This window comes from Lontra canadensis, unplaced genomic scaffold (genome assembly GCF_010015895.1).
Source record: "Lontra canadensis isolate GAN:19392208 unplaced genomic scaffold, GSC_riverotter_1.0 scaffold204, whole genome shotgun sequence".
NCBI lineage: Eukaryota > Metazoa > Chordata > Mammalia > Carnivora > Mustelidae > Lontra > Lontra canadensis.
This window is the reverse complement of record NW_022631198.1, coordinates 523,748-548,827: the sequence shown is the minus strand read 5'-3', so window position 1 is coordinate 548,827 and position 25,080 is coordinate 523,748. Positions and strand designations below refer to the sequence as shown.

The window sequence follows — 25,080 nt, the reverse complement described above, 5'->3', positions numbered from 1 at the left end:
AAAAAAAAAAAAGAGCGGACCTGAGATCAACAGTTGGACACTTAACCAAGTCAGCCACCCAGGTGCCCCAGGGGTCTGTGGTTTGAATGTGCCTGAAATGGAATTCTTAACACAAGTGACTATTTCTGTGTGGAAAATGCTATCTGGAGAAGGCATCACAACAGCACTACCAGGGAAAGGAATGTTCTTATCTCTAAACCACTAGTGATAACTACATGCAAGACTTTTAGTATGGCCAGAGTTTATGGAGTGAAGGGTAAAGATGGCCTCAGGCAGAGGAGAAATTCCAAAGACTCCAGACTGAGGGATTGAGGGAGGCTGATCTCTCATCATTGCAGATTGTCTTTCCCTACCTCTGGGGGCTCCAGAGGTTGTCATACTTCTGTTTCTATTGATAGTATCAGATGGCTCTGGCCTGGGTTATATTCCTCCCCTGGTGTAATTTCAAGGTTAACTCCCCAAACTCTTGCCTCCAAAGTAGTAACAAAGTATAGCTTTCTCAAACGAGAGTGAAATCTTTTAAAGGACTATTCTCTAGGGCAGCGTAACCTGCTTATCAGTTCTTCTCACTCTAGGCACCAGAATCCTGACTCAAATTGTCATTTGTGTTCATTGTCATTTCCAGTTATCTATTACAGACAAAAGTCTTTATCGTGTGAGTCTATAAATACAGCAAGTGGATTGAGAATGGATGAATGCGTTCCATAGAATAAGAACTTTGTACTATTTGTCCCATGTGTGGTTGTCCAATGGGATGGTAATGGAAAGATGCCTCACACACAGTTATAGGCTGCAAAGTTTCTCTTAAGGCAAAGGATTTAATATTCACAGAGATGTCCTGTTATATACAAAGCAGGATACAACACAGCGTGCTTCCAAACAGAGGTTTCCCAAAGTTTTCCACAGGAATTAGACCATTAGCATGGATCAATGGTTTAGATTTTCAAACCATCCTGGTTTGCCTGCACCCCGGGGGTTTCTTAGAACATGGGACTACTCAGTGCTGAAACTAGGAAAGTCCCAGGCAACCTGAGGCAGGTGGCTACCCTCACTGAAGAACTTGTTTTGCTTTGATCTTATCTCCCACCTGATCATTGTGAAGATGCAGGCCACACATCCACCTGCTCACCAGGGGCAAGTGAAAGCAGTCTAACATCTTCTTGTTTACTGTGGGACTGGGGAGAACGAGGGTCAGTTTCCCAGGAGCATCCTTCAGCAGGCCTGGGCTTCAAGCAGTCTAAAGTCTGCATCTGAATTTTTTAATGGGCTTAAGAATAATCATATGCAGGGGAGCCTGGGTGGCTCCTTTGGTTAAGTGTCTGCTTTTGGCTCAGGTTATGATCCCAGGGTCCTGGGATCAAGTCCCCGCATCAGGCTCCTTACTCAGCTGGGAGTCTTCTTCTCCCTCTTCCTCTGCTGTGTGCTCCCTCTCTCTGTCAAATTAAAAAAAAAAAAAGGAATAATTATATGCAAAACCTAGAAATACTATTCAGTGGGATTCAGATATTAACTTTGGATTCTGTGACACTAAGGAACTGGTGCAGGGGTTAATAGGGTCATGTCTCTGCCTGAATTCTATTCTCTGGGACTGAGTCTGTTCTTGCTCCACACTGGTCAGCTTCAAGATAATCAGTCTCTCATGCTCAGTTGTTTTATACCAGTCATACAGTCTGAGGCCTTCAAACTGATGTGGCTCAAAGTTGACATTTTAAACAGAGAGGCTTCATCAAATTACTCAAAGATTGTGGCTTTCCTGTAATGTATTCTGCTCAACCCAAGCTGTGCATTTCCCCCAAAATGGAATGTATCCAAGTGGCTCTCTATTCTGTTATTTGTGATTTGCATTTTATAATTTTTGCTGTTTTGTTCTGCTTATTTTGTTTCTCTTGTGCTTTGAGCTATGGCAGGGGAGGACAGAAGAAGGAAGAATGATGACTTTAGGGGAGCTGTAGGTAGAAGCAGCAATGTGCTGTGAACACTGCCTGAGGAAGCCTTGGGGTGAAATGAGCAAATTCTAAACCAGGGAAATGGGACGGTCTATGATAAACTATCCTCCAAGGTGTGTGCCTTCATAGGTGGTCTTCAACCATAAGAAATACATAAAGGAGTTTACCGATCAGCAAATCCTAATTGTCAGTTTTCTAGGGCTACCATAACAAAGTCCTGGGTGACTTAAACCTCAGGAACTTAATTTCTCACAGTCTGGAGACTAGAAGTCCAAGACAAGGTATTGGCAGGGTTGGTTTCTTCTGAGGGCCCCTCTCCTTGGCTTATAGGTGGTCATCTTTTCCCTGTGTCTTCACATGGTCTTTCCTCTGCACATGTCTGTGTCCAAATTTCCCCTTCTTATTAGAACACTGGTCGTATTAGCTAATGACCCACCCTAATGAGCTCATTTTAATTTAATTACCTCTTTAAAGATCTTATCTCAAGGGCACCTGGGTGGCTCAATCGGTTAAGTGTCTGCCTTTGGCTCAGGTTATGATCCCAGGATCCTGGGATGGAGCCCTAAGTCAGGCTCCCTATTCAGCGGAGAGTCTGCTTGTCCCTCTGCCTCTGCCACTCTTCCCTGCTCATGCACACTCTCTTGCTCGCTCTCTCAAATAAATGAATAAAATCTTTAAACAATAAAAGACAAAGATCCTATCCCAAAATATAGTCACATCCTGGGGTACTAGGGGTTAGACCTTCAACATATGAACTTCGGGGGGACACAACCTGAACCAGAACATTGCCTAAGCTACCTTTCAACAGTAGGGGAAAAATCATGTGTTTCAATCTGTCACTTTTATTATTATTGGATATTGAGTAAGGCCTTTGTTCAATTCATTTGTTAAGCAAATGGTTCTGACTTTTAAAAATCAAAAGACTTAAAGTATATTTATGTTTTGTTGAGTATATAATTAGCATTAATTATTTTTAAAAGTTCCCTGAGACTGGAAATCTAATTTTCTGACCAAATGCTATATGAACACACTTTTTCAATGATGGATAGCCAGTATCATCTGTGTATTTCAATATTCCATAGTCTTTGTTTGCAGGTATTTCTGAAAATGTTATTACTATCAGGACTTACCAGTGCAGTTTGGAAGTTAATACCTAAAGTAGTTAATTTCCAAATACAGTTTCTTTCTATTGCTTTTATATTACCTGCTTCATCAGCTCTCAAGTATGTCTACAATTAAATAAGTGTGAATCCCAATGGCCCAGAGCTGTAAAACTTAACAGTAAATACCAGGCTGTTAAGTGTGACATTTACTATATTCTCAAAATTTTGGTTTTCAAGTCAGAAAGGAACAGCCCAGAATTCATCACAATGGGACCCAGCACACAGAGATAGCTTGATTAAGTATAATTCAAATGGTTAGCAGTTCACAGAGTTATTAAGTGGAAGGATACTCATAGTTCATTATATTCTTAAATTAATCTAAGCAATAATTTCAGGATTGGTGGATATTAACTGATTTATTCCATGGGAGGATAGGAAAACACAAAGGCCCTGTATTTTCACTTTCTCTGTTTTTACAAGAGACACCGGCAAACTTCTGTTACTGTTCTATTTGGAATTTGATCTGTAGTTAGTTGGCAACTGGTAGTCTTTATGTCCTATCGCCCACGTTTAGAGAACACAGTCATTCAGAAAACCCATAGGCTCTAAATCCAGAACGTTGAAGTGTCTCTTGGAGAAACAGTTAAACTAATCCTTGGTTTAATAGGATTACCACAACCAGAAAACTCAAATGGCCTTGTGGTCAATTCCCAAAAGCTTAATTCATATATTAAGGATTAAACAGGATCTTAGGATTCTGGAACAATTAAGACAGTTGTCCCGTGTCATCTATTTCAGTGGTTCTCAACCTTTAGTGAACATAAGAATAACCTAGAGGGTTTATTTATTTATTTATTGACTCCAGGGTGGATTTATCTCTAGTTACCATGTATAAAAGTTGGAGGAAGAAGACCCAAGTCTGCCTATCCCCTTGGCTGGAGCCCACTTGAATTTCCATACATGGTTTCCACAACCACATGCCCCCACTAGCTAACGTCACAAGAGTTCTGAGTTTTGGGATATAAGGAAAGAATAACAGTGGAAATATGCTGGGGTCTCTTTTTTTTTAATTAACATATAATGTATTATTTGCCCCAGGGGTACAGGTCTGTGAATCAACAGGCTTACACATTTCACAGCACTCACCATAGCACATACCCTCCCCAATGTCCATCACCCAGCCACCCTGTCCCTCCCCCCATACCCCCTAGCAACACTCAGTTTGTTTTGTGAGATTAAGAGTCTCTTATGGTTTGTCTCTGCACACCAACCCCCCCACCATCTCTTCCTTAAGAGGGAAAAAGAAAGATTATTTCCCTTCTCCAAGAATCCTGGGGGGCAACAGGTCTGATCATGTGACATCTCATATTTTTTCTGTTCTGACTCTGCACATTTGTGACTGGAAGGAGCCTGGTTAAGAGCTAGAAGTGTATTTTGCTTCCAGAGGGCTTTTTAGAAAAAACAGATTCTCAGTCCCACTCCAGAACTTCTGATTCAGTTGGTCTAGAGTAGGGCACCCAAATTTATATTTCTTTAACTTTTTCTAAAAAAAAATTTTTTTTTAATTTCTTTTCAGTGTTCCAGAATTCATTGTTTATGCACCACACAACCCACAATCCCCATTTCTTATACTCCAATCATTAAACATAGCTAGTCTTGGAAAAAGCATGGTCTTATATGCCATACATCAAAAGGAAAACTGTATTCAATTTTTAGAACTATTAATGTACAGGCAACGTTTTATAACTGCTGCGAGTTCATACTGTGAGGTGAAAAGTCTGCCCTATATAATGCTGATGTGATCCAGAGGCGAATTGCTCCAAAAATAGCCTTACTAGTGTGTGATTTTGGGGATTGTATTGGTCACCTCTCTCTGCAGCACAGCTGTAGAGTAGTACTAACATGAAAATGCTTTTATCTATGTGACAAGCAAATGATATGGGAAAAATTGTAGCCAATAATTTGATGTACATTGACTGAATCCTTGGAAAAATCCAAGTAAAGAGCCTATTTTAAATCAACTCATTTATCCTCTTTTTCTGTGCAGTACCTCTCTTCACACATTGCAGACTTTAAAAGTGAAATGTTTGAGAAACTCCTTAAGCACCTTTGTCATTGTGCAGATGAATTCCGGGAGGTCATAAAAATGGACATGCGGAGGCAAATGTTTGCTCAACTCTTCCTGGATTGTGACCATGGGAAGGTAAGATAAGAACCTTAAAGCAGTGCTTTTCAAACTATTTTTTTTGTGAAGGACCAGTTTTTAGGTTGTAGTTTGGTATGATGATGCTGTTTTTAATTGCTAATCCAGTGTGGACTGACACTAAATGAAGATGGACTGCTAGGAGGGAAAATGCATACGCCAAATATAATCCACATTTTTTTTAAAGATTTCATTTATTTATTTGAGAGAGAGACAGAGAGAGCACAAACGGGAAGGGTGGGGTAGAGGGAGAGGGGATAAGCAGACTTCCCACTGATTGCGTAGCTGGGCATGGGGCTCAGTCCCAGAACCCTAAGATCATGACCTGAGCCAAAGTCAGACTCTCAACTGAACCACCCAGGTGCCCCAGTCCACATTTTTTGATTATCAGATTCAAATCTGATTTATTATCAGCTACTTTCTCAAGTTGTTGTAAAATTGTCTAGATACTATTCTCAGTTTCTGTACCTTTCTTTGTCACAGAGTGGTACCAGCCTGTAGACTACATCTTACCATTTCACTGTATTTTACAATGCACATCTTGTCTCTAAATCTCTTTCCCATTCATGAATGGGCACTTAAGAATGTTTTTCCTTACTTTCTTTGCTGGTGACTTCCTATAGAAAAGAGGTGTTGGGAATAAGAAGCTTACCACATTTTCTTATGCTGCTACTTAACACAAGAAAAGTTGATATCTAAAAGTATTTCTAAGAATGGTATTTGGAAGGGTACAAGTAAGCCAGGATACCAAATGGATTTGTAAAAATAGATACAAGCTTTATTGAAATATATTTGTGGGGTGCCTGGGTGGCTCAGTCAGTTAAACATCTGCTTTTGGCTCAGGTCGTGATCCCAGGGTTCTGGGATCAAGTACCCCATCAGGATCCTTGCTCAGCAGGGAGCCTGCTTTTCCCTCTCCCTCTGTCTGCTGCTCCCCCTTATTGTTCTCTCTCTCTCTCTGACAAATAAATAAAATCTTTAAAAAATACATTTTTATGAACTTAATAGTTATCTGTATCCCCATGTTCCAGAAAAGATTTAAGGATGCTTACTAATTAGATAAAATGCAACAAAGGAACATAGATAGATAAAAAGCAGGTTAAGAGAAGAAAAAAATGAGAGGATACTAAATGAAGCCCCAAATGTATACTGTAATGACTAAATATTTGTTCTGGGTCATCAACAAGTTTGAATCTAAGCTTCCTAGCAGTGAACGTGAAAAGGGAAACATAACTAAATACTCTATTGACAATGTATGTAAGATAAATGTAAACTGGGAGAGGAAGTACAGATATTGAATCACCCTTGCAGCCCAGGAATAAGTCCCACTTGAGTGGTGAATGATTTTTTTAAGGTACTGTTGGATTCAATTTGCTAGTATTTCATTGAAAATTTTTGCATCCATGTTCATCAGAGATATTGGCCTGTAGTTCTCTTTTTTTAGTGGCGTTTTAATCTGGTTTTGGTATCAGGGCAATGCTGGCCTCAGAATCAATTTGTTTTCCTTTCCTTTCTTTCTTTCGTGCATTCATTCTTTCCTTCCTTCTTTTCTTTCTCTCTCTCTCTCTCTTCCTCCCTCCCTCCATTCCTTCCTTCCTTCTTTTTTTGAATAGTTTGAGAAGAATAGGTATTGACTCTTCTTTAAATGTTTGATAGAATTCCCCTGTGAAGCTATCTAGCTCTGGACTTTTTTGTTTTTTGGGAGTTTTTTGATTACTGATTCAATTTCTTTGCTGATTATCAGTCTGTTCAAGTTTTCTATTTCTCCCTATTTCAGCTCTGGTAGTGTAAATGTTTCTAGGAATTTATCCATTTTTTCTAGATTGTTCAGTTTATTGGCATATAGTTTTTCATAATAATCTCTTATGATTCCTTGTATTTCTGTGGTGTTAGTTGTTAGTTCTCCTCTCTCATTTGTGACTTTATTTATTTGGATCCTTTCTCTTTTTGGCAAGTCTGACTAGGGGTTTATCAATTTTATTAATTTTTTCAAAGAATCAGCTCCTGGTTTCATTGATCTATTCTATTGGTTTTTTTTTCAGTTTTGATATCATCTATTTCTGCTCTTGTCTGTATTATTTTCCTTCTTCTGCTGGATTTAAGCTTCACTTGTTGTTCTTTTACTAGCTTCTTTAAATGTAAGGTTAGGTTATTTGGGATTTTTCTTATATCCTGAGGTAGGTCTGATATAGCCACTCTGAAAAACAGTATGGAGTTTCCTCAAAAAGATAAAAATAGAACTGCCCTACCATCCAGCAATTGCACTACTAGGTATTTACCCAAAGAATACAAAAATACTAATTCAAAGTGATACATGCACCCCGATGTTTATAGCACCATTATCAACAATAGCCAAATTATGGAAAGAGCCCAGATGTCCATCAATTGATGAATGGATACAGAATATGTGATATATGATATATATATATATATATATAACATAAATATATAAATATATATATATATATATGAGAGAGAAAGATTGATTTACTATTAGGTATCACTCAGACATAAAAAAGAAGAATGACATCTTGCCACTTGCAATGACGTAGATGGGAGCTAGAGTATAATGCTGAGCGAAATAAGTCAGTCAGAGAAAGACAAATACCATTGATTTCACTCATGTGGAATTTAAGAAATTCAAAGAAATTTAAGAAACAAAACAAATGAACATGGGGTGAAAAGAAACAAGCCAAGAAACAGACTCTTTTTTAAAAATTTTAATTTAAATTTTAGTTAACATACAGTGCAATATTGTTTTCTGGAGTAGAACTCAGTGATTGCACAACACCCAGGCACCCTCAGACTCTTAATTATAGAAAACAAACTGATGTTACCAGAGGGAAGGTAGGTAGGGGGATGGGTTAAATAGGTAAAGGGGATTAAGGAGGATACTTGTTTTAATAAGCAGCAGATGTTGTATATAGGTGTTGAATTACTTAATTCTATGCCTGAAAATAATATTACTCTGTATGTTAACTAACTGTAATTGAATTAAATCTTTTTTTTTTTTTAAAGAAGTACAGGAGCACCTGGGTGACTCAGTCAGTTAATTGTCTCTTGATTTCGGTTCAGGTCATGATCTCAAGGTTGTGAGACTGAAGCCCACATTGAACTCTGCACCAAGTGTAGAGCCTGCTTGAGATTCTCAATCTCTCTCTCTCTCCCTCCTCTCTCTCCCTCTCCAAAAAGAAAAAGAAGACGTACAGAAATTTGGGATTCAAAGTACAGTCGGGAGTTTCTCTTGGAAGTGCTCATTTAAGGGGCCCTATGCAATGAAGGGAACATCCATTATGATGGCCTTATAAGAAATGAAACACTTTCTTAGGATACTTTCTTATAACTGCCTTAAATATAGACAAATGGCACCACGTAAGACTACAATTCAGAAAAAAACACATTTTTTGTTGAAAGAGAGAGAATGCAGCCGAGGGAGAGAGAGAATCTTAAGCAGGCTCCCCATCCAGTGTGGAGCTTGATCTCATGACTTGAAATCATGACCTGAGCCAAAATCAAGAATCGGCTGCTTAACAGACTGAGCCACCAAGGCACCCCTGAAAAAACGATTCTTAAAGGAGCCGACATATTACAGTCTAGGTTCTCAGATTCTTGCCAACTTGGTTTAAGTAAGGAATATATTTTATAAAATCTGAAATGTCTGTGCATCCTTCAGGCAATCCTCCTTGAATATTGCTCCAACAACATGGATGGATCTAGAGGGTTTAATGCTCAGTGAATTAAGCCAGTCAGAGAAAGACAAGTACCATATGGTCTCACTCATATGTGGGATTTAAGAAACAAAACAAATGAACAAAGAAAGAAAGAAAGAGAGAGAGAAACCAAAAAACAGACTCTTAGCTATAGAGAACAAACTAATGATTACCAGAGATGAAGGGGATGAGGGGGATGGGAGGATATAGGTAGAGGAGATTAAGAATCACTTATGATGAGCACTGAGTAATGTACAGAATTGTTGAATTATTCTATTGTACACCTGAAACTAATAGAACACTATACGTTAACCATACTGAAATTAAAAAAAAAAATAAGGCTGCCAATGACAAGTATTAGCAAAGATATGGAACAAGTAGAATCTTCACGTGCTGCTGATAGGAATGGAATAACCACTTTGGAAAGCATTTTGGCAGTTTCTTAATAAGTTAAACATATACTTACCATATGACCCAGCAACCAGCAATTCCATTCGTAGGTATTTACCAAGAAGAAATGAAATAAAATTTGAAAAATTGGAAATATATGTATATTCAAATCCTTATATGCAAATGCACTTAGTAGTCTAATTCACAACAACTCTGAACTAGAAACAACCCAAGTGTCCATCAACTTAGGGATAAACACACTGTAGTATAGCCATACAATGGAATATTACTCAGCAATAAAAAGAAATGAGCTGTTAGGTAAGCCTGGTGGTCGGTATTAAGAAGGGTACGTATCTTTAAAAAAAAAAAAAAGAAGAAGGGTACGTATCGCAGGGAGCACTGGTGTGATGCAAAAACAATGAATCTTGGAACACTGAAAAAATAAAATTAAATGTAAAAAAATAAAAAAAGAAATGAGCTACCAATACACACAGTAACATTGGTGAGTTTCAAAAATAATATAATAAATGAAAGAAGGAAGACATAAAAGAATACATGCTACCTTATTTCATTTATATGAAAATCCAGAAAAAGGAAAACTAATCTATAGGAATAGAAAGCAGAATGATAGTTTTCTGGGGCCATGAGTAGTGGGGACTGATTACAAAGCAGCACAAGGAAACTTCTTGGTTTAATGAAAAAATTCATATCTTCATTGTGATAGTAGTTACATGGTTGTATACATTGTCACAACCATTGAACTCTACACTTAAAATTGGCTCATTTTATTGGATGTAAGTTATACTTCATTGAGGCCAATTTAAAAAAACAAGAATATTCATGGCTTTATTTGTAATAGTCAAAAACTAAAAACAATACAAATATATATTAACAATAGTAAGATTAAATAAATGTCTATATATTAATGCAATGGAATATTATGTAACCATGAAAAATAAATTACAGACAAAGGAAACATGAATAACATTCATGGATATATTGAACAAAAGAAGATACAAAAGGACATGTACTGTATAATTCCATCTATGTGAAATTTAAAAATAGGCAAGCTATAGTGAAAATATCAGAATAATAATTACCTTTGGAGGAATTATTGACTAAGAGAAACCATGAAGGAGTCTTCAGGCAACGATGAAAACGTTCTATCTCTTTACCTGAGTGGTACTCATATGGTGTATAGATAGGTAAACACTCATTGAGCTAAATGCTTGGGATTTGCATACCGTATTATATTTTTTAAAAGTAGGGGCACCTGGGTGGCTCAGTGGGTTAAGCCTCTGCCTTCAGCTCAGGTCATGATCTCAGGGTCCTGGGATCAAGCCCTGCATCGGGCTCTCTGCTCAGCAGTGAGCCTGCTTCCTCCTCTCTCTGCCTGCCTCTCACCTACTTGTGATCTCTCTCTCTGTCAAATAAATAAATAAATAAATAAATAAATAAATAAATAAAAGTATACTCCACGGGCACCTGGATGGCTCAGTCAGTTAAGCAGCTGCCTTTGGCTCAGGTCATGATCCCAGGGTCCTAAAATTGAGCCCCCCATCAGGCTCCCTGCTCTGTGGGGAGCCTGCTTTCTCTTGCCCTCTGCCTCCTGCTCCACCAGCTTGTATTCTCTTTCTCTTTGTCAAATAAATAAAATCTAAAAAATTTTTAAAAAATAAATAATGTTCCATGCCCAGGATGGAGCCCAGCACAGAGCCTGAGATCAAAGGTCTGAGCTGAGATCAAGAGTCAGATGCTAAACCAACTGAGCCATCCAAATGCCCCCACCTTATTACATATCTATTATTCCTCAGTGAAAAGTTTTTAAAATTATCTCTGTGGTTGTTTAGGATGGAGTGACTTTTGAAGGAAGGGCTTTAAGGGAACAAGTGGCTGCTGCATTTAACCATAATCACAGTAACTGTTGACTATAAGGGCTCTCAGTGAATGGACTTCATTTCACTGCATTGGAGAGGTTGTAGAAAGTAAAAAACAAGCTCAGGACTTTACATTCTCAGCTCAAGTTGCAGTCAGAAAACAAGAAAAATTTCATGATGACTTTGAAGGAATCTATTTCTTGTAGATTCAGGACAGATGTGGATGAAAAATCAGCCCACAAATTTAATGTGACAGGATTAAAATGTAAGTTGAATTCATACAGCTGCCAAGTCTGTTATGTGAAAGTTAACATGCCTCTTGAAAAACAGAGAGACCCTGAGACTTAGAATGTTTACATTGGATGGAAGCTAAGACTTGAGCTACAAATCTCTCTAAGCCTCCCTTGGCAGCAGAAGCAATCCCTCTCCTATTTGAGAATATTAGCTTTTCTTCACTTAGAGTCTCTATAATAACTTCACTTAAGGCAATTAGCTTACAGGGTATGTCTATTTTCCTTAAGGTCCACCTGTACAACATTCATTGCCTTTAGACCCAAAATTGGAGTCAGATCTCAGCATGTCCCATCAGGACAAGTCAAATCTGGACTGAGAAGTTACTGTTGGTACTCCAAGAGAATAGCAAGTTTTTTCATTTATAACAACGAAAACCTGGAGGATATGTGTGGGGATTGAGTACAAAACTTTTAGACTAAGAAAGATGGATGTAAGTTTGGATTGGCTCAAACTTGTCAATACTGTTTTACTTAGAAGATTTACTTAGCTGTAATATTTTTAGTATCTGAGAATGGTTTTAACAGTTCCCTTGGTAGGTAAACTGAAACTTTGACCCAAATAAGGCCAAATAATTCAATGAGATTGAGATGCCAGAATCTTCTTGGCATGCTATAGAGGAAGAAATCCAAAGGCTTATAAGGTTGCTGAAGTTGATTTCTCTTATGTAACCTGCCTATTATGCACCTTTACCATATCCTCCCAAAGGGGCCAGATGGCACTTTCTTGAGAAATACGTCAATGAAGGGAGCATTAGTGTCTTTGGTAGCTGTCCTCTGTAGGCTGAAGATGATGGTAGTAGATACTGCCATTAAAATTTTGGGATTCTTATGGGATTCCAGAGTGTTAGAAGACATGGTATGTAATTGCCAGAAACAAGGTCTACTGGTCAAAATCAGTGCTCATCAATACCATAGATAAATGGTATTTTGGTTTGCTGCCAAGGTCGAAGCCCATATTATAATGGGCTCATTTTGTCTAGGACTCACACCACAGTTATTTACCTACTTACTGAATATATAATTAGAATTACCACAGTGAACAGCAAGAATTAAAGTGACTATCTGAAAATTTTGACCCACATGGATTTTCTGTGGTGATCATGATTCCATTGAGGTTAAATAGATAGGATATCTACTAAATTGTTGCTAGAGTTTTTTTATAGAAAAGCTCTAACTATGGGGCCTGAAACAGTTGAGACACTTCAATGGAGAATCTTAGCTTCTTATCCAGTTTCCTGACTTAAGCCAATTTACACACCTAGAATTCTTTGATGTAGAGTAAGAGGCTGGGTCTCTTGAAGAAGAATCCTACAAGACTGCCTCAAGCAAATACAGTAGATCTTACTCCAAGTGTTCCTCAAAAGACCTGTAGCCATTTACTAGAGTGAAATATATTGGAAGGAGGGAGATATCCCAGACTTTCTGAGATTACCAGACACTGACTCCAAGTTAATACTAATCCCTAGAATCTCAAAATGCCCCAGTGGACCACTGGTTAAAAGCAGAATTTATAGATATCAAGTGATAAATAGTATTTTGGTCCCCAATTAATCTGTGACCTTAGCTATGTTCATTTCTGGTTCCTGAATGTGTAATTGGAATAGACCTAGTCAGCAACTAACAGCATCCTTACAAATTGGGGGCTGAAGGCTATCACGGTAGGAAGGACCAAATAGAAACTCCTGAACTTTCTCTGTCTGCCAGAACGGAAAATATAACTACATACATACATACATACATACATACATACATACATACAAGCATACATGAATACATAGATAAATAAAACAAAAACAGAACAATTCCACAGAAATTAGATATAAAAATACATGGATGATGTGAAGGATTCAGAAAAAGTACCTGATCCATTCTTGTCTGATTCTGCTCTTTTGCCTATGCAGAAGGTAGAGCTTAAAAAAATGTTTGTAGGTTACTATGACTCCATTTGCAGTTGTTACTCACCATGCGGAACCTTTATTGAACCACATTGACACAGCCCCCTCATTCACAACTATTGGATTTTCCTCAAATACTATTTTCTCCAGAGCACTTTACAAGGACAGACAGAAGTCTGACTTCACCTGTCAGCACTATACTTTTATGCCTCACCATAGCACTAAGGCAGCCCTCTTTCTTTCTATTATAATCTACTATGCAGACATCCCACAGAACATCAGATCTACTACCTCAATGATTTCCATCATGGTGATTGGACCTGCTGAGCATGAAGAAGCTTTAGATGCCTTGGTACAACCCATATGTGTCCAAGGGAAAGATAAAAGCCATGTAGTATCAAGGCTTACCATCTTGGTAAAAGTTTTAGCAGTCTAGTAGTCTGAAGCATAACAGAATATCTCAAAATACGAGGCAAATGTGCCACATGTCACCAAGAGGCACAATGCTTATTGGACCTTATTGGACCTATTTTAGGAACAACTTTACTCTCATGTGCTGCTCTTACACATTAATTGAGCTGTCAGTTGCAAGAGTTAAGTCCCAGAGCAAGAAAAGTCTTTGTAGACTTTGTAGGCTGCAAAAACTCTTCTTTGCCTTGTACCTTATTACCAAGACGATCTGACGGTATTTGAAGAGTATGGGGCAAATTAAAATGTTATGGCAAGTTGCAGTAGAAGAATTACAGGGTAGATTCCTTGACTTTTAGAACAAAATCATGCTCTCTACTAATGTTGACTATTCTCCTTTGAGAAACAGCTCCCGCGTGTGATTATACTGTGACAAAAACCATTTGCTTATTATCTGCATACTTTTTTGAATGTATGTTGCATTTTTTCAAAAGATTTCCTTTTTAAAACCTCTATGGAAATGAAGGTCCAAATATAGCAAAAACAATTATAAGAAGAACAAGTTGAGAAGGATTTCCCTTGTTTTTTTTTTTAATGGTTTATTTATTTAGAGAAAATAAGCAGAGGAAGAGGGAGAAAATCCACTGAGCATGGAGCCAGTCATGGGATTTAATCCCATGACCCTGAGATCATGACCTGAGCTGAAATCAAGACTTAGATGCTTAACCAACTGAGCCACCCAGGTGCCCCAATTTCCCTCTTTTTTTAGAAATAAAGTTATATTAACAATATTTGGCCTGGCATCAGATTTATGAGTATGTGAGGATTTAGTGCATAGCACAGGTAGCAAATAATTCAGTGATAAGAGACTAATCAATAAATGCTAAGTTGGGACAATTGGGAAAAAATTAAAATTAGGTTAGAGCCTCAATAATGTGCAAAAATATGTCCTATCTAATCAAAGACCTGAATGTGGAAAACAAAATTATAAAAGTTTTAGAACACATATAGAGTATAGAGGATGACTTTTGACCTTGGTATAGGTAATATTTCTTAGAGAATACCTCTAGTAAGCATAAACCATTCAAGAAATAATCGATATATTTGGCTACTTCAAAATTAAAAACATTGATCTAGTTAAACTCACCAAAAGTTAAATGAAAAAAGAAGAGATTAAACTTGGAAAGAGTATTTGCTATATAGATAACAGAATGATCATTATCAAAAATTTACAAATTGGAGCACCTGGGTGGCTCAGTTGGTTACGCGACTGCCTTTGGCTCAGGTCATGATCCTGGAGTCCTGGGATGGAGTCCCACGTCAGGCTCCCTGCTGGGCAGGGAGTCTGCTTCTCCCACTGACCTCTCTCCTCTCATGCTCTCTCTCTCAAAAATATTTACAAATTGATAAGAAATAGACAACTTTCCACAACAGAAGAAAGGAAAAGGACATTAAAAAAAGCCTTCCATAGATGAGGAAACATAAATACACAGTAAATATATGAAAATATATTTAATCTCACTAATTATCAGGGAAATGCAAGTTAAAATAACTAGATACTATTTTTAACCTATCAGATTGGAAAAAATCATGAACTGTAATAGTATCAAGTATTGGCATGATATGGAGAAATGATATTCTCATTCAATAATGGTGAGAAGTATAGGTATTTTGTGGAACAATTTGGCAATAACTACTAAAACTGAAAATGTTCATAGTAAGGGTGCCTGTGTGGCTCAGTTGGTTGGGCATCTGCCTTCGGCTCAGGTCATGTTCCTGGAGTCCTGGGATTGAGTCCCGCATCAGACTCCCTGCTCAGCTGGGACCCTGCTTCTCCCGCTGCCTGCTGCTCCCTCTGCTTGTGCTCTCCCTTTCTCTCTCTATCTCTGACAAATAAATGATATCCTATATGCCGGCTAACTGAACATGATAAAAATGAACACTTTTAATTACTTAACCACAGAAATGTTCATACATGTATTCAAGGAATGTGTATAAGTATATCCACTGCAGCATTATTTTAGTATCTAAACACTGGAAATAATCTAAATGCCCATCAATAAAGGAACTTTTAAAAAGTTTACAGTGTTTTTTATGGACATTGGGGAGGGTAAGTGCTATGGTGAGTGCTGTGAAGTGTGTAAACCTGGCGATTCACAGACCTGTACCCCTGGGACTAATAATATATTATATGTTTATTAAAAAATTAGAAAAAAATTACAGTGTTTTGAGGGTACCTGGGTGGCTCAGATGGTGAAGCAGACAACTCTTGATTTCCACTCAGGTCATGATCTCAGGGTCCTAGGACAATGCTGCATACTGGGCAGGGAGTCTGTTTGAGGATTCTCTCCCTCTCCCTTTGCTCCTCCCTCTCAAATAAATAAATAAATCTAAAAAAAAAAATTTTTAATTACAGAACAAGCAGCAAAAAAGGAACAAAATATATCTCTTCACATATATGAGTTGATCTCAATGTTGAGTAAACAAAAGGAACTTTAAGAAGTACATATTGTACTATGATATCAATTAAATGTTTTTAAAGTACATACCCAAAATAGTAACAATCATCATCTCTGGGTGTTGGGAACACAAGTGTTAGTTTTATCATTTTCTCTATTTTTCTGTAGTTAAAATGTTTCTCAGAAATGATGCAAAAAAGAACAAGTTAGGAGTGGTTAAGTGCCGTACTCAGGTCTAATTGGATAAGAACTGAGCATTATACATTGGCTTTAGCAATTAAGTCAGTGACTATTGTTAAGCATCTATTAAGTGCAGGGCATTTACACATGTCACAGGATGGGGAAGTAGAGAATAAGCCTAAAGGCAAGATATAGCTCTCCTGATTTTTGACTCTGTATCTTTTATTTACATAATGATGGTACCGGTGGCGATGATAAAAGCTTCACTAAACCGTATTCATTTACATAAAAATCTCTAATCTCCTGTATCAACTAACTGCTAACTTTCTGCTTAGGTAGGGTTTTTGGATCGGCAGAGGACATTGGTCTTGCTGGAAACATTCTATGACCAAAGTTCAAAAACGCTTAGAAGTTTGCTGCGAAACCCAAGACAATGTAAGTGCCATTCAGAAGGAGATGCTCAAGCTAGAATGACATAGTATACTCATCTGATAAAAGTCATTGTATTCCCATGGAATCCCTTCACAGGACATCTCCCTTAGATCATGATAGCTAATCTAACTGTTCATTCCCCACAAGATTCACTCTTCATCACAACTAGATGTCTTTTTCTCTATAGTCCTATACTAAAAGTGGTCAAGTTAGAACTCAATTTTAAGTTCATTCAAATGAAGAGGTGCTCGAGTGGCAATCTGAATGTTTTGGAAATTAAGTTGATAATGGTAAGTCCAGTTTTAATGTCCAACTCAGAATTCTAAAATTTCTGAGAAAAATGTTTCCTTTTCCCAAGCATTTTTACTTGTCTGGCTTTACTGAAATTACACAGTAAAGAATCTTTTTTACATTACTACCCAAACAAGTAGGATTATGGGTTTTGTTTTTATTTTTATTTATTTTTTTCTTTTGAGAGGGAGGAAGTGGGGAGGGGCAACGGGAGAGGGGGAGAGAGAAAATCTTAAGCAGGCTCCATATCCAGCACAGAGCCTAATGTGGCACTTGATCTCAAAACTCTGAGATTATGAGCTGAGCCAAAATCAAGAGCCAGATGTTTAAACAACTGAGCCACCAGGTGCCCCATTTTTATGTTTTGAAGAGAAAGTCTTTGAATGGATGGGTTTTCAAAAAAATGTCAATATTTTAGTTCTCTGTGAAAATAGTTGGATACTTAAAAATCTGGGGGTGATATAGAGTAGTCCTGGACACCAGAATTGCTTTGTTTTTGTTGTTGTTTTATTGTTTGAGTGGATTCTGGTGAATGCCATCCAGTCTTTCCCTAGAATTCTGAAACAGGTGTTCACATAAGTTGGGAGGAAAAGAATTGAGGAATAAAGAAGAAAGAAAGGGAGAGAATAAGGGGGGGGTGAATATCAGGAAAGCATAGCCCAGTGAGTGACAGAGACTTGCTTTTATTTTGATACTGTAGATACTGAAAAAAGTATTTGAGGTGGAAGACATGTGTCCTCTTCCTCATCCCTATACTAGGCTTATTGTTGGAGGACCAAAAGTAGTGGTTAAATTCTACTGTTTTGGCAGTCTAAGCAACTCTCCAACTAGGAAAGGAAGAATCATGCTTATTTCCAAAGCCACACCTTTTAGGAAGGGATAATTTCTAACTTACAGTAGTGAGCATCTTTTATGTTGCCTAGAATATCTTTTTGCTTTTATTGTGTTGTAGGGAAAGGTAACTGTTATTTATTTAAATCCATAGGCCCATGTTACAGTTATGATGATCAACGCTGTTTTGCATTAATTTACTAGTTCTGATCCTTTATTCTAACATCGATTATTTAAGGAAAAAATTTTTTTTTCTGCATTAGGGCCATTCATTGAATTTGAAGAGATAGATTTGTCTGAGTTCTGGGGAGACATGGATAATCAGAAACATATTTATGAAGACTTGGACAAAGTTCTCTTAGAGGTGAATGCATTACTTTCTGAAAACCATGCCAGCAAAATGCAAAGAAAATCATTCGAAACTCCAGAAGATCAACAGAAACATGATGAACCCAGTGAGTCAACACCGCCAGAAGAGCAGAGAAGGACGGCTGCAGAACAAGAACCAAGCAGAATTTCAATGGAAGGACGAGAACAAGACGGAGAGTCAAGTAGAGAAAAAGGACTGCACAGAAAATCAGTAACAGAACAAGAAACCCATACAGGGTCAACTCCAGAACAAGGATCAAGTAGAGAGTTAATAATAGAACAAAGACCACATGATGACTCAGTAATAGAACAAGGGCCACCAGAACGCGTGTCAGAACAAGGAGTCAACATGGAGTCAGCTACAGAACGAGGACTCCACAGAGAATCAGTATCAGCACAAGGGCAAGAGGAAGGGTTAACCTCAGAACCAGGATCACACAGAGAGTCAGTAGCAGGGCAAGGATCGCACAAAGGGTCAACGGCAGAACAAGAACCACCCAGAGGGGGAATTCCAGAAAGACAACAGGGTTCAGCTTCACAATCAGAAGGAGGGAGTACCTTCAGAGAAAGTAATATATCTAGGGAGACTACTTCCTATGAGCACACTAAAATCTCCCCACAGAAAGAGAGGACTCAGGGGAAAATATATGAAGGACTGTTTGTGAATCCTGAACTGCAAGAGGAAGTCCCGACATCAAGAAGAAGACATCGTCTGTCAGGTAGTAACTCAGTTCACCTATGACATTAGCTCCATGTTTTGTGGAGTGATTGTTAGAAGTCTTTTCAGAAAATACTCATTTCGGTTAGGATCTTTTCTGGCATACCAGATCATACAGACCTTAAATATGTTGCCCTGCAACATGCGTCTAGGCCTTGAACAATCAATTAAATGCAAACCAGAATGTTTCTATTGTCAATTAACTAGAATTCCTTTTGCACAGGAAGCCCATTCAGAAGGAAGCCATCTGGTGATGTTACATATAAAAAATTTCACTAGACTCCCGAAAAGGCAGTAGAAGCCCTATCGGTTTTGGTTTTCGGTTTTGTTTTGTTTTTTTTTTTTTTAAGACTTTATCTATTTATTTATTTGAGAGAGAGACAGAGAGAAGGCAGGAAGAGGAACAGAGGGACAGGGACAAGCAAACTCTGTGCTGAGCACAGAGCCTGATGCAGGGCCCAATCCCAGGACCCTGAGATCATGACTTGAGCCAAAAACAAGAATCAGTCTCTCAACTGACTGAGCCACCTGGGGGCCCCAGAAGCCCTTTCATTTTAAGTATGGTGTCTCATATTAGAGCCACTTTTTTTTTTTAAGATTTTATTTGTTTATTTGATAGAGAGGTCACCAGTAGGCAGAGAAGCAGGCGGCGGGGGGCGGTGGGGGGCGGGGAGGAGGCTCCCTGCTGAACAGAGAGCCTGATGTGGGGCTCAATCCCAGGACCCTGAGATCATGACCTAGGCTGAAGACAGAAGCTTAACTCACTGAGCCATCCAGGCACCCCTAGAAGCCGCTTTTTTTTTTTAAGATTTTATTTATTTATTTAACAGAGAGAGATCACAAGTAGACAGAGAAGCAGGCAGAGAGAGAGAGGGAAGCAGGCTCCCTGCTGAGCAGAGAGCCCGATGTGGGACTCGATCCCAGGACCCTGAGATCATGACCTGAGCCGAAGGCAGCGGCTTAACCCACTGAGCCACCCAGGCGCCCTAGAAGCAGCTTTTTAAAATGTCTTTAACTTCAACTATAAAATGGATCTTGCATTTTTCAGTTATTTAAGATGTATGTTCTAGAGAAGTTTCTGAAAGTTATATTTAAGACAGAAAACTCCTGCATTTCAAATATTTATTCTGCAGAAGACTTTTCCTTTGAATGGCCTATGCCAATGTATGCCTTTTTGTTGAAAAATTCTAACTTCTTAGAGAGCCAGTCTCAATACCACTTAAGACTTCAGTTAAGCATAAATGTCTTTAATTTAGTTTAACTTAATTGGGGGGGGGAGGTGCCTATAGCAACTTTATTTTATCAGAGAAACCAGGCTGTAAGAAGTCCACCAGGTCACCAACTAATTTCCCCGGTGAGAGGAACCAGAGACAACCTTCCTGCCTATGGCCCCTGCTGTTGTGAGAGTCACACGGAGAGAGAAGGAGGGTGGATGGTGGCGATCAGGTCCTTTCTTTCAACCACAGTACTTAACACTCAACCACTGAATGTGTTTCGCAGAAAAGAATGTGTAGTGAAATAGGGCAGAGGCGTGTGTGGAGGGTATCTGAAACTCTGTGGCTCAAAACCCAACTCCTGCTCATCCTCTAACCTCAGCTGTTCCGAAAGAGTTTACATGTACAGGAAAGACATAGCCCCCAAACCCTGTCAATCATGCCATTGCAACATTCCAGAAGCTTTATCTGCTTTTTAATTTTAAAGTCCCACAGTCCCAAAGAAAATCCTTATTCAAAACTCCTAAGTCATGAGTAACCTATGTTCTAGATTCTACATTATCAGTAACTAATTGGAAACATCTCGTTTTTCAGCATTATGTTTGGTTCTTCATAAAATTGGGCTGTTAATTTTTGGCTCTCCTTACATACTACTTAGAAAAATTGTGACATTCTATTCAATCAGATATTATTAGTTAAGGACTTAATTTTGTTAAGTGTAACAGTGATCCAAAATGACAGTGTCTAGGGATGCCTGGGTGGCTCAGATGGTTAAGCCTCTGCCTTCGGCTCAGGTCATGATCTCCAGGTACTGGGATTGAGTCCCACCCCAGGCTGCCAGCTCAGTGGGGAGTCTGCTTCTCCCTCTCCCTAGGCCTCTACCCCCCGCTCATGGGCTCTCTCTCCCTCTCCCTCTCTCCAATAAATAAAAAAAATCTTTAAAACAAGCAAACAAACAAAATGACAGTGTCTAAAAAAATAAAACCAAAACAAAATAGAAATGTCTAAACAACGTAGGAGTTTCTTTCCTTCTGATATAAGAAAGTTAAAACTAATATGATAGCTCAGTCCCCTGAAATCAGCAGAGGCTCAAGTTCTATCTTGTGTCTCCTCTAACCACATAGTCCTGGATGGCTCACTACCACATCCAGATTCAGAGCAGAAGGTAAGGAGAAGGGGCACCTGAGTGGCTCAGTCACTTAAGCATCTACCTTCGGCTCAGGTCATGATCTCATGGTCCTGGGATCGAACCCCGCATTGAGCTCGTTGCTCAGCAGGGGAGTCTGCTTCTCCCTCTTCCTTTGCCTGCTGCTCTGCCTACTTGTGCTCGCTCTCTCTCTCTCTCTGTTAAATAAAGAAATAAAATCTTAAAAAAAAAAAAGAGGGTAAGGAGGAAGGAGAAGAGATAGGCATTACATCACTTGCCCACACATCACATTGGTCAGAATTTAGGCATTTGGTGACATCTAGCTGTGACAGAGTTTAGGAAATGTAGCCCTCATGCTGAGTGGTCATATTTGTGTACAACAAATAGCTTTCATCGTAGAGCTGCTCTCAACAAGTAAAGTTATTAAGTGATATCTTTGTGGTTGAATGTGACGTAACATAGATGGGAAATAACCTGACAGAATGTTTTTGGTGTTCTGTATGCAAGGCATATTTCTCGTTCATTAATTTAGGACTGTATCATAGAATATATAATATCCAATTTATAGCCGTTTTCTTTTTTTCTTTCAAGTTTTTATTTAAATTCCAGTTCATTATAGCCACTTTCTTTTGTACCTTTTAGAAACTACAAAAAAGGAAAATCAGAAAGATCCATCCTGTCATAAATCCCAAGAAATAGAAGGAAAGTCATGGTCAGGTGACTCCTCATTTAATCCCCCTTTCATTTATACTCTAGAACAAAGACATTATGAAAGTGAAATTAAATTGTCTATGTTATGGAATGTATATTTTGTAGGTGAACTTTCGACTTGTAACTGGAAGATGAATAATATCAAATGTGAAGATGAGGAACAGGCACACTTACTCCTCAGTGACTCCAGGTTCACAGGTACGGGTTAGCAACCAAACTAGGAAAACTAGACGGCAGTCCAACTGATGAATTTAATTTACTGTGGTGCCCCATGATCAAGACTGAACTTAGCTAAGACACAATGGCAGGGTGATCTTTGCATTATTTTATCCCTGAGCTGATGGATCTAAACATGTACAAGATGAATGTTTTTGGTGGTAGTGTACCTGTAGGCATGTGCTTTTCTGCTTTAAAATGTATGCATTAGGATACAATTTGTTTTTGCCGTCACATGGCCCTATAACTCTTTTGAAGCTATGATCCAGGTACACAAAGAGAATCAGGTCTCAGATATTAGAACTCAATAGAAATCATTCCAGCGATTCCTCTCCCTGGTAGTTTCATAACTCAATATGTGAGACTGGTTTGAATCTATCTCGTTTTTGAAGACTTATAAAGAAAGACTGACTTAACAGAGAGAGCAAAGAGTAGCTTTTAGCTCTGAGAAAAACCATGTATTTAACAATGATTGTTACAACAAGAGCTCATATTTTACTGCAATGTTCTTTTATCATTTTACCTTTCATCAACAAGAAGTAGAACTATTTATATTAGGATTATTTTCTTCCTATCTGCAAATTTTTTTCTCATTTAAGCCTTGGTCAGATAACAAACTTTCTATCCTCAAAATATTTTGGTAAAACTGCACAGCATTGGTCAAGCTCCTGTAGCCTGCTAGTTCATGTTCTTCTTCTCTTGGTCTTACGTCTTTATTTCAGTTTTGCTTTACCATTTTGAAAAACTGCATGTGTGATTATTTTTAGATCAAGTCAGATCTCATATGGAAGGCATGAGGGCATGAATGATTGAATAGGTGAATAAATCAAACATAAGTCTCTGGGCTGATATTTTGTGAAATATGCTTTGAATTATAAGATTGAGCTTCGAGATAAATATATTAGTCAATACCCTTTGGGGGAGATGTTGCAGTAGTATCTATAGATTTATTTAACTGTCAAATCCAGACCACAGCTGGCTTCAGGCACAAATGAATACAAGGGCTCAATAATAGCAATGAGACACTGTCTCTGCCTCTCAGCCCTGTACCTCTCTATGTAACTTTCAGTTTCAGGTCATTTTCTCCATGTTGTGGTAGAGATGTCCATAAGGGTGTCGCTAAGTCTATATCCTATGTTCAGGAATCAGAATACTAAAAGAGTGATTGGTCCCCAGTAGTTCCCCCAAAAGTTCTGGGGCTCATTCTCACTACATATAGGAGATTACACTGCTGTCCTGCGGAAATCACTGGCCAGACCTATATCACATGGTCTTGTAGCAAAGGTGGGGGATGCTCAGTGCCACCGGATTCATCTAAATCTATAAGGAACTTATCAAACTCGCTACCCACCTTCTGTAAATAACCCAGTTAAGAAATGGGCAGAAGACATAAATAGACATTTCTCCAAAGAAGACATACAGATGGCTAACAGAGACAGGAAAAGATGCTCAACGTCACTCCTCATCAGGGAAATACAAATCAAAACTACAGTGAAATACCATGACACACCTGTCAGAATGGCTACAATTAACAACACAGGACATACCAGGTGTTGGTGAGGATACAGGGAAAGGGGAACCTTCTTACACTGTTGGTGGGAATGCAAACTGGTACAGCCACTGTGGAGAACAGTATGGAGGCTCCTCAAAGAGTTAAAAATAGAACTACCCTACCATCTGGCAACTGCACTACTGGGTATTTACTCAAAGAATTCAAAAATACTAATTCAAAGGGATACATGCATCTCGATGTTTATAGCAACATTAACAACAATAGCCAAATTATGGGGACAGCCCAAATGTCCATCGACTGATGAATCGATAAGGAAAATGTAGTGTAGGGGTGTAAGGTATCTGGGTGTAGTGTAGGGGTGCCTGGGTGTATCAGTCGGTTTAAGTCTGGCCCCCTGCTCAGCGGGGAGTCTGCCTGTCTCTGCCTCGCCCACTGCCCCTCCCCCAACTTGAGTTCCCGCTCTCTCCCAAATAAATAAGGTCTCTTTAAAAGAAGGAAAAGAGGGGGCATCTGGGTGGTTCAGTGGGTTAAAGCCACTGCCTTCGGCTCAGGTCATGATCCCAGGCTCCTGGGATCGAGCCCCACATCGGGCTTTCTGCTCATTGGGGAGCCTGCTTCCCCTCCTCTCTCTCTGCCTGCCTTTCTCTGCCTACTTGTGATCTATGTCTGTCAAATAAATAAATAAAATCTTAAAAAAAAAAGAAAAGAGGTTGTAATATATACATGCACACATAATTACATATAATATATATTACATATAATATATACATATAATATATAATATTACATATAAGATTCATTACATATAATGTATTACATAAAAAAGATATATATTACAAAGATATATAAAATATATATCACGGAATATTACTCCATCATAAAAAAGGATGAGATCCTGTCCTTTGCAACAAAGTGAATGGAGCTAATATATATTATGCTAAGTGAAGTAAGTCAGAAAAAGACTAATATATGATTTCACTCATATGTGGAATTCAAGAAACAAAATAAAGGAGAAGAAATGAGAAAGAGAGAGAGGAACAGACTCTAAATTATAGAGAACAAACTGATGGTTAACAGAGCAGAGATGGGGTGGTTAAAAGGTGATGGGGGTTAAAGAGGGCACTTGTGGTGAGCACAGGGTGATGTATGGAAGTACTGAATCACTATATTGTAC

General features: G+C 38.5%; 1 protein-coding gene across 1 annotated transcript in view; it reads left to right on the top strand.

Moving 5' to 3' along the window:
• EFCAB5 (EF-hand calcium binding domain 5) overlaps nucleotides 1-25,080 on the top strand; it is a 115,803-nt gene that overhangs the window by 45,515 nt on the left and 45,208 nt on the right. The window contains exons 5-9 of the mRNA XM_032848468.1: nucleotides 5,054-5,252; nucleotides 16,800-16,899; nucleotides 18,282-19,106; nucleotides 22,109-22,183; nucleotides 22,283-22,375. Of these exons, the coding sequence (XP_032704359.1) occupies nucleotides 5,054-5,252; nucleotides 16,800-16,899; nucleotides 18,282-19,106; nucleotides 22,109-22,183; nucleotides 22,283-22,375 (1,292 nt within the window). The remainder of the gene's footprint in view (nucleotides 1-5,053; nucleotides 5,253-16,799; nucleotides 16,900-18,281; nucleotides 19,107-22,108; nucleotides 22,184-22,282; nucleotides 22,376-25,080) is intronic.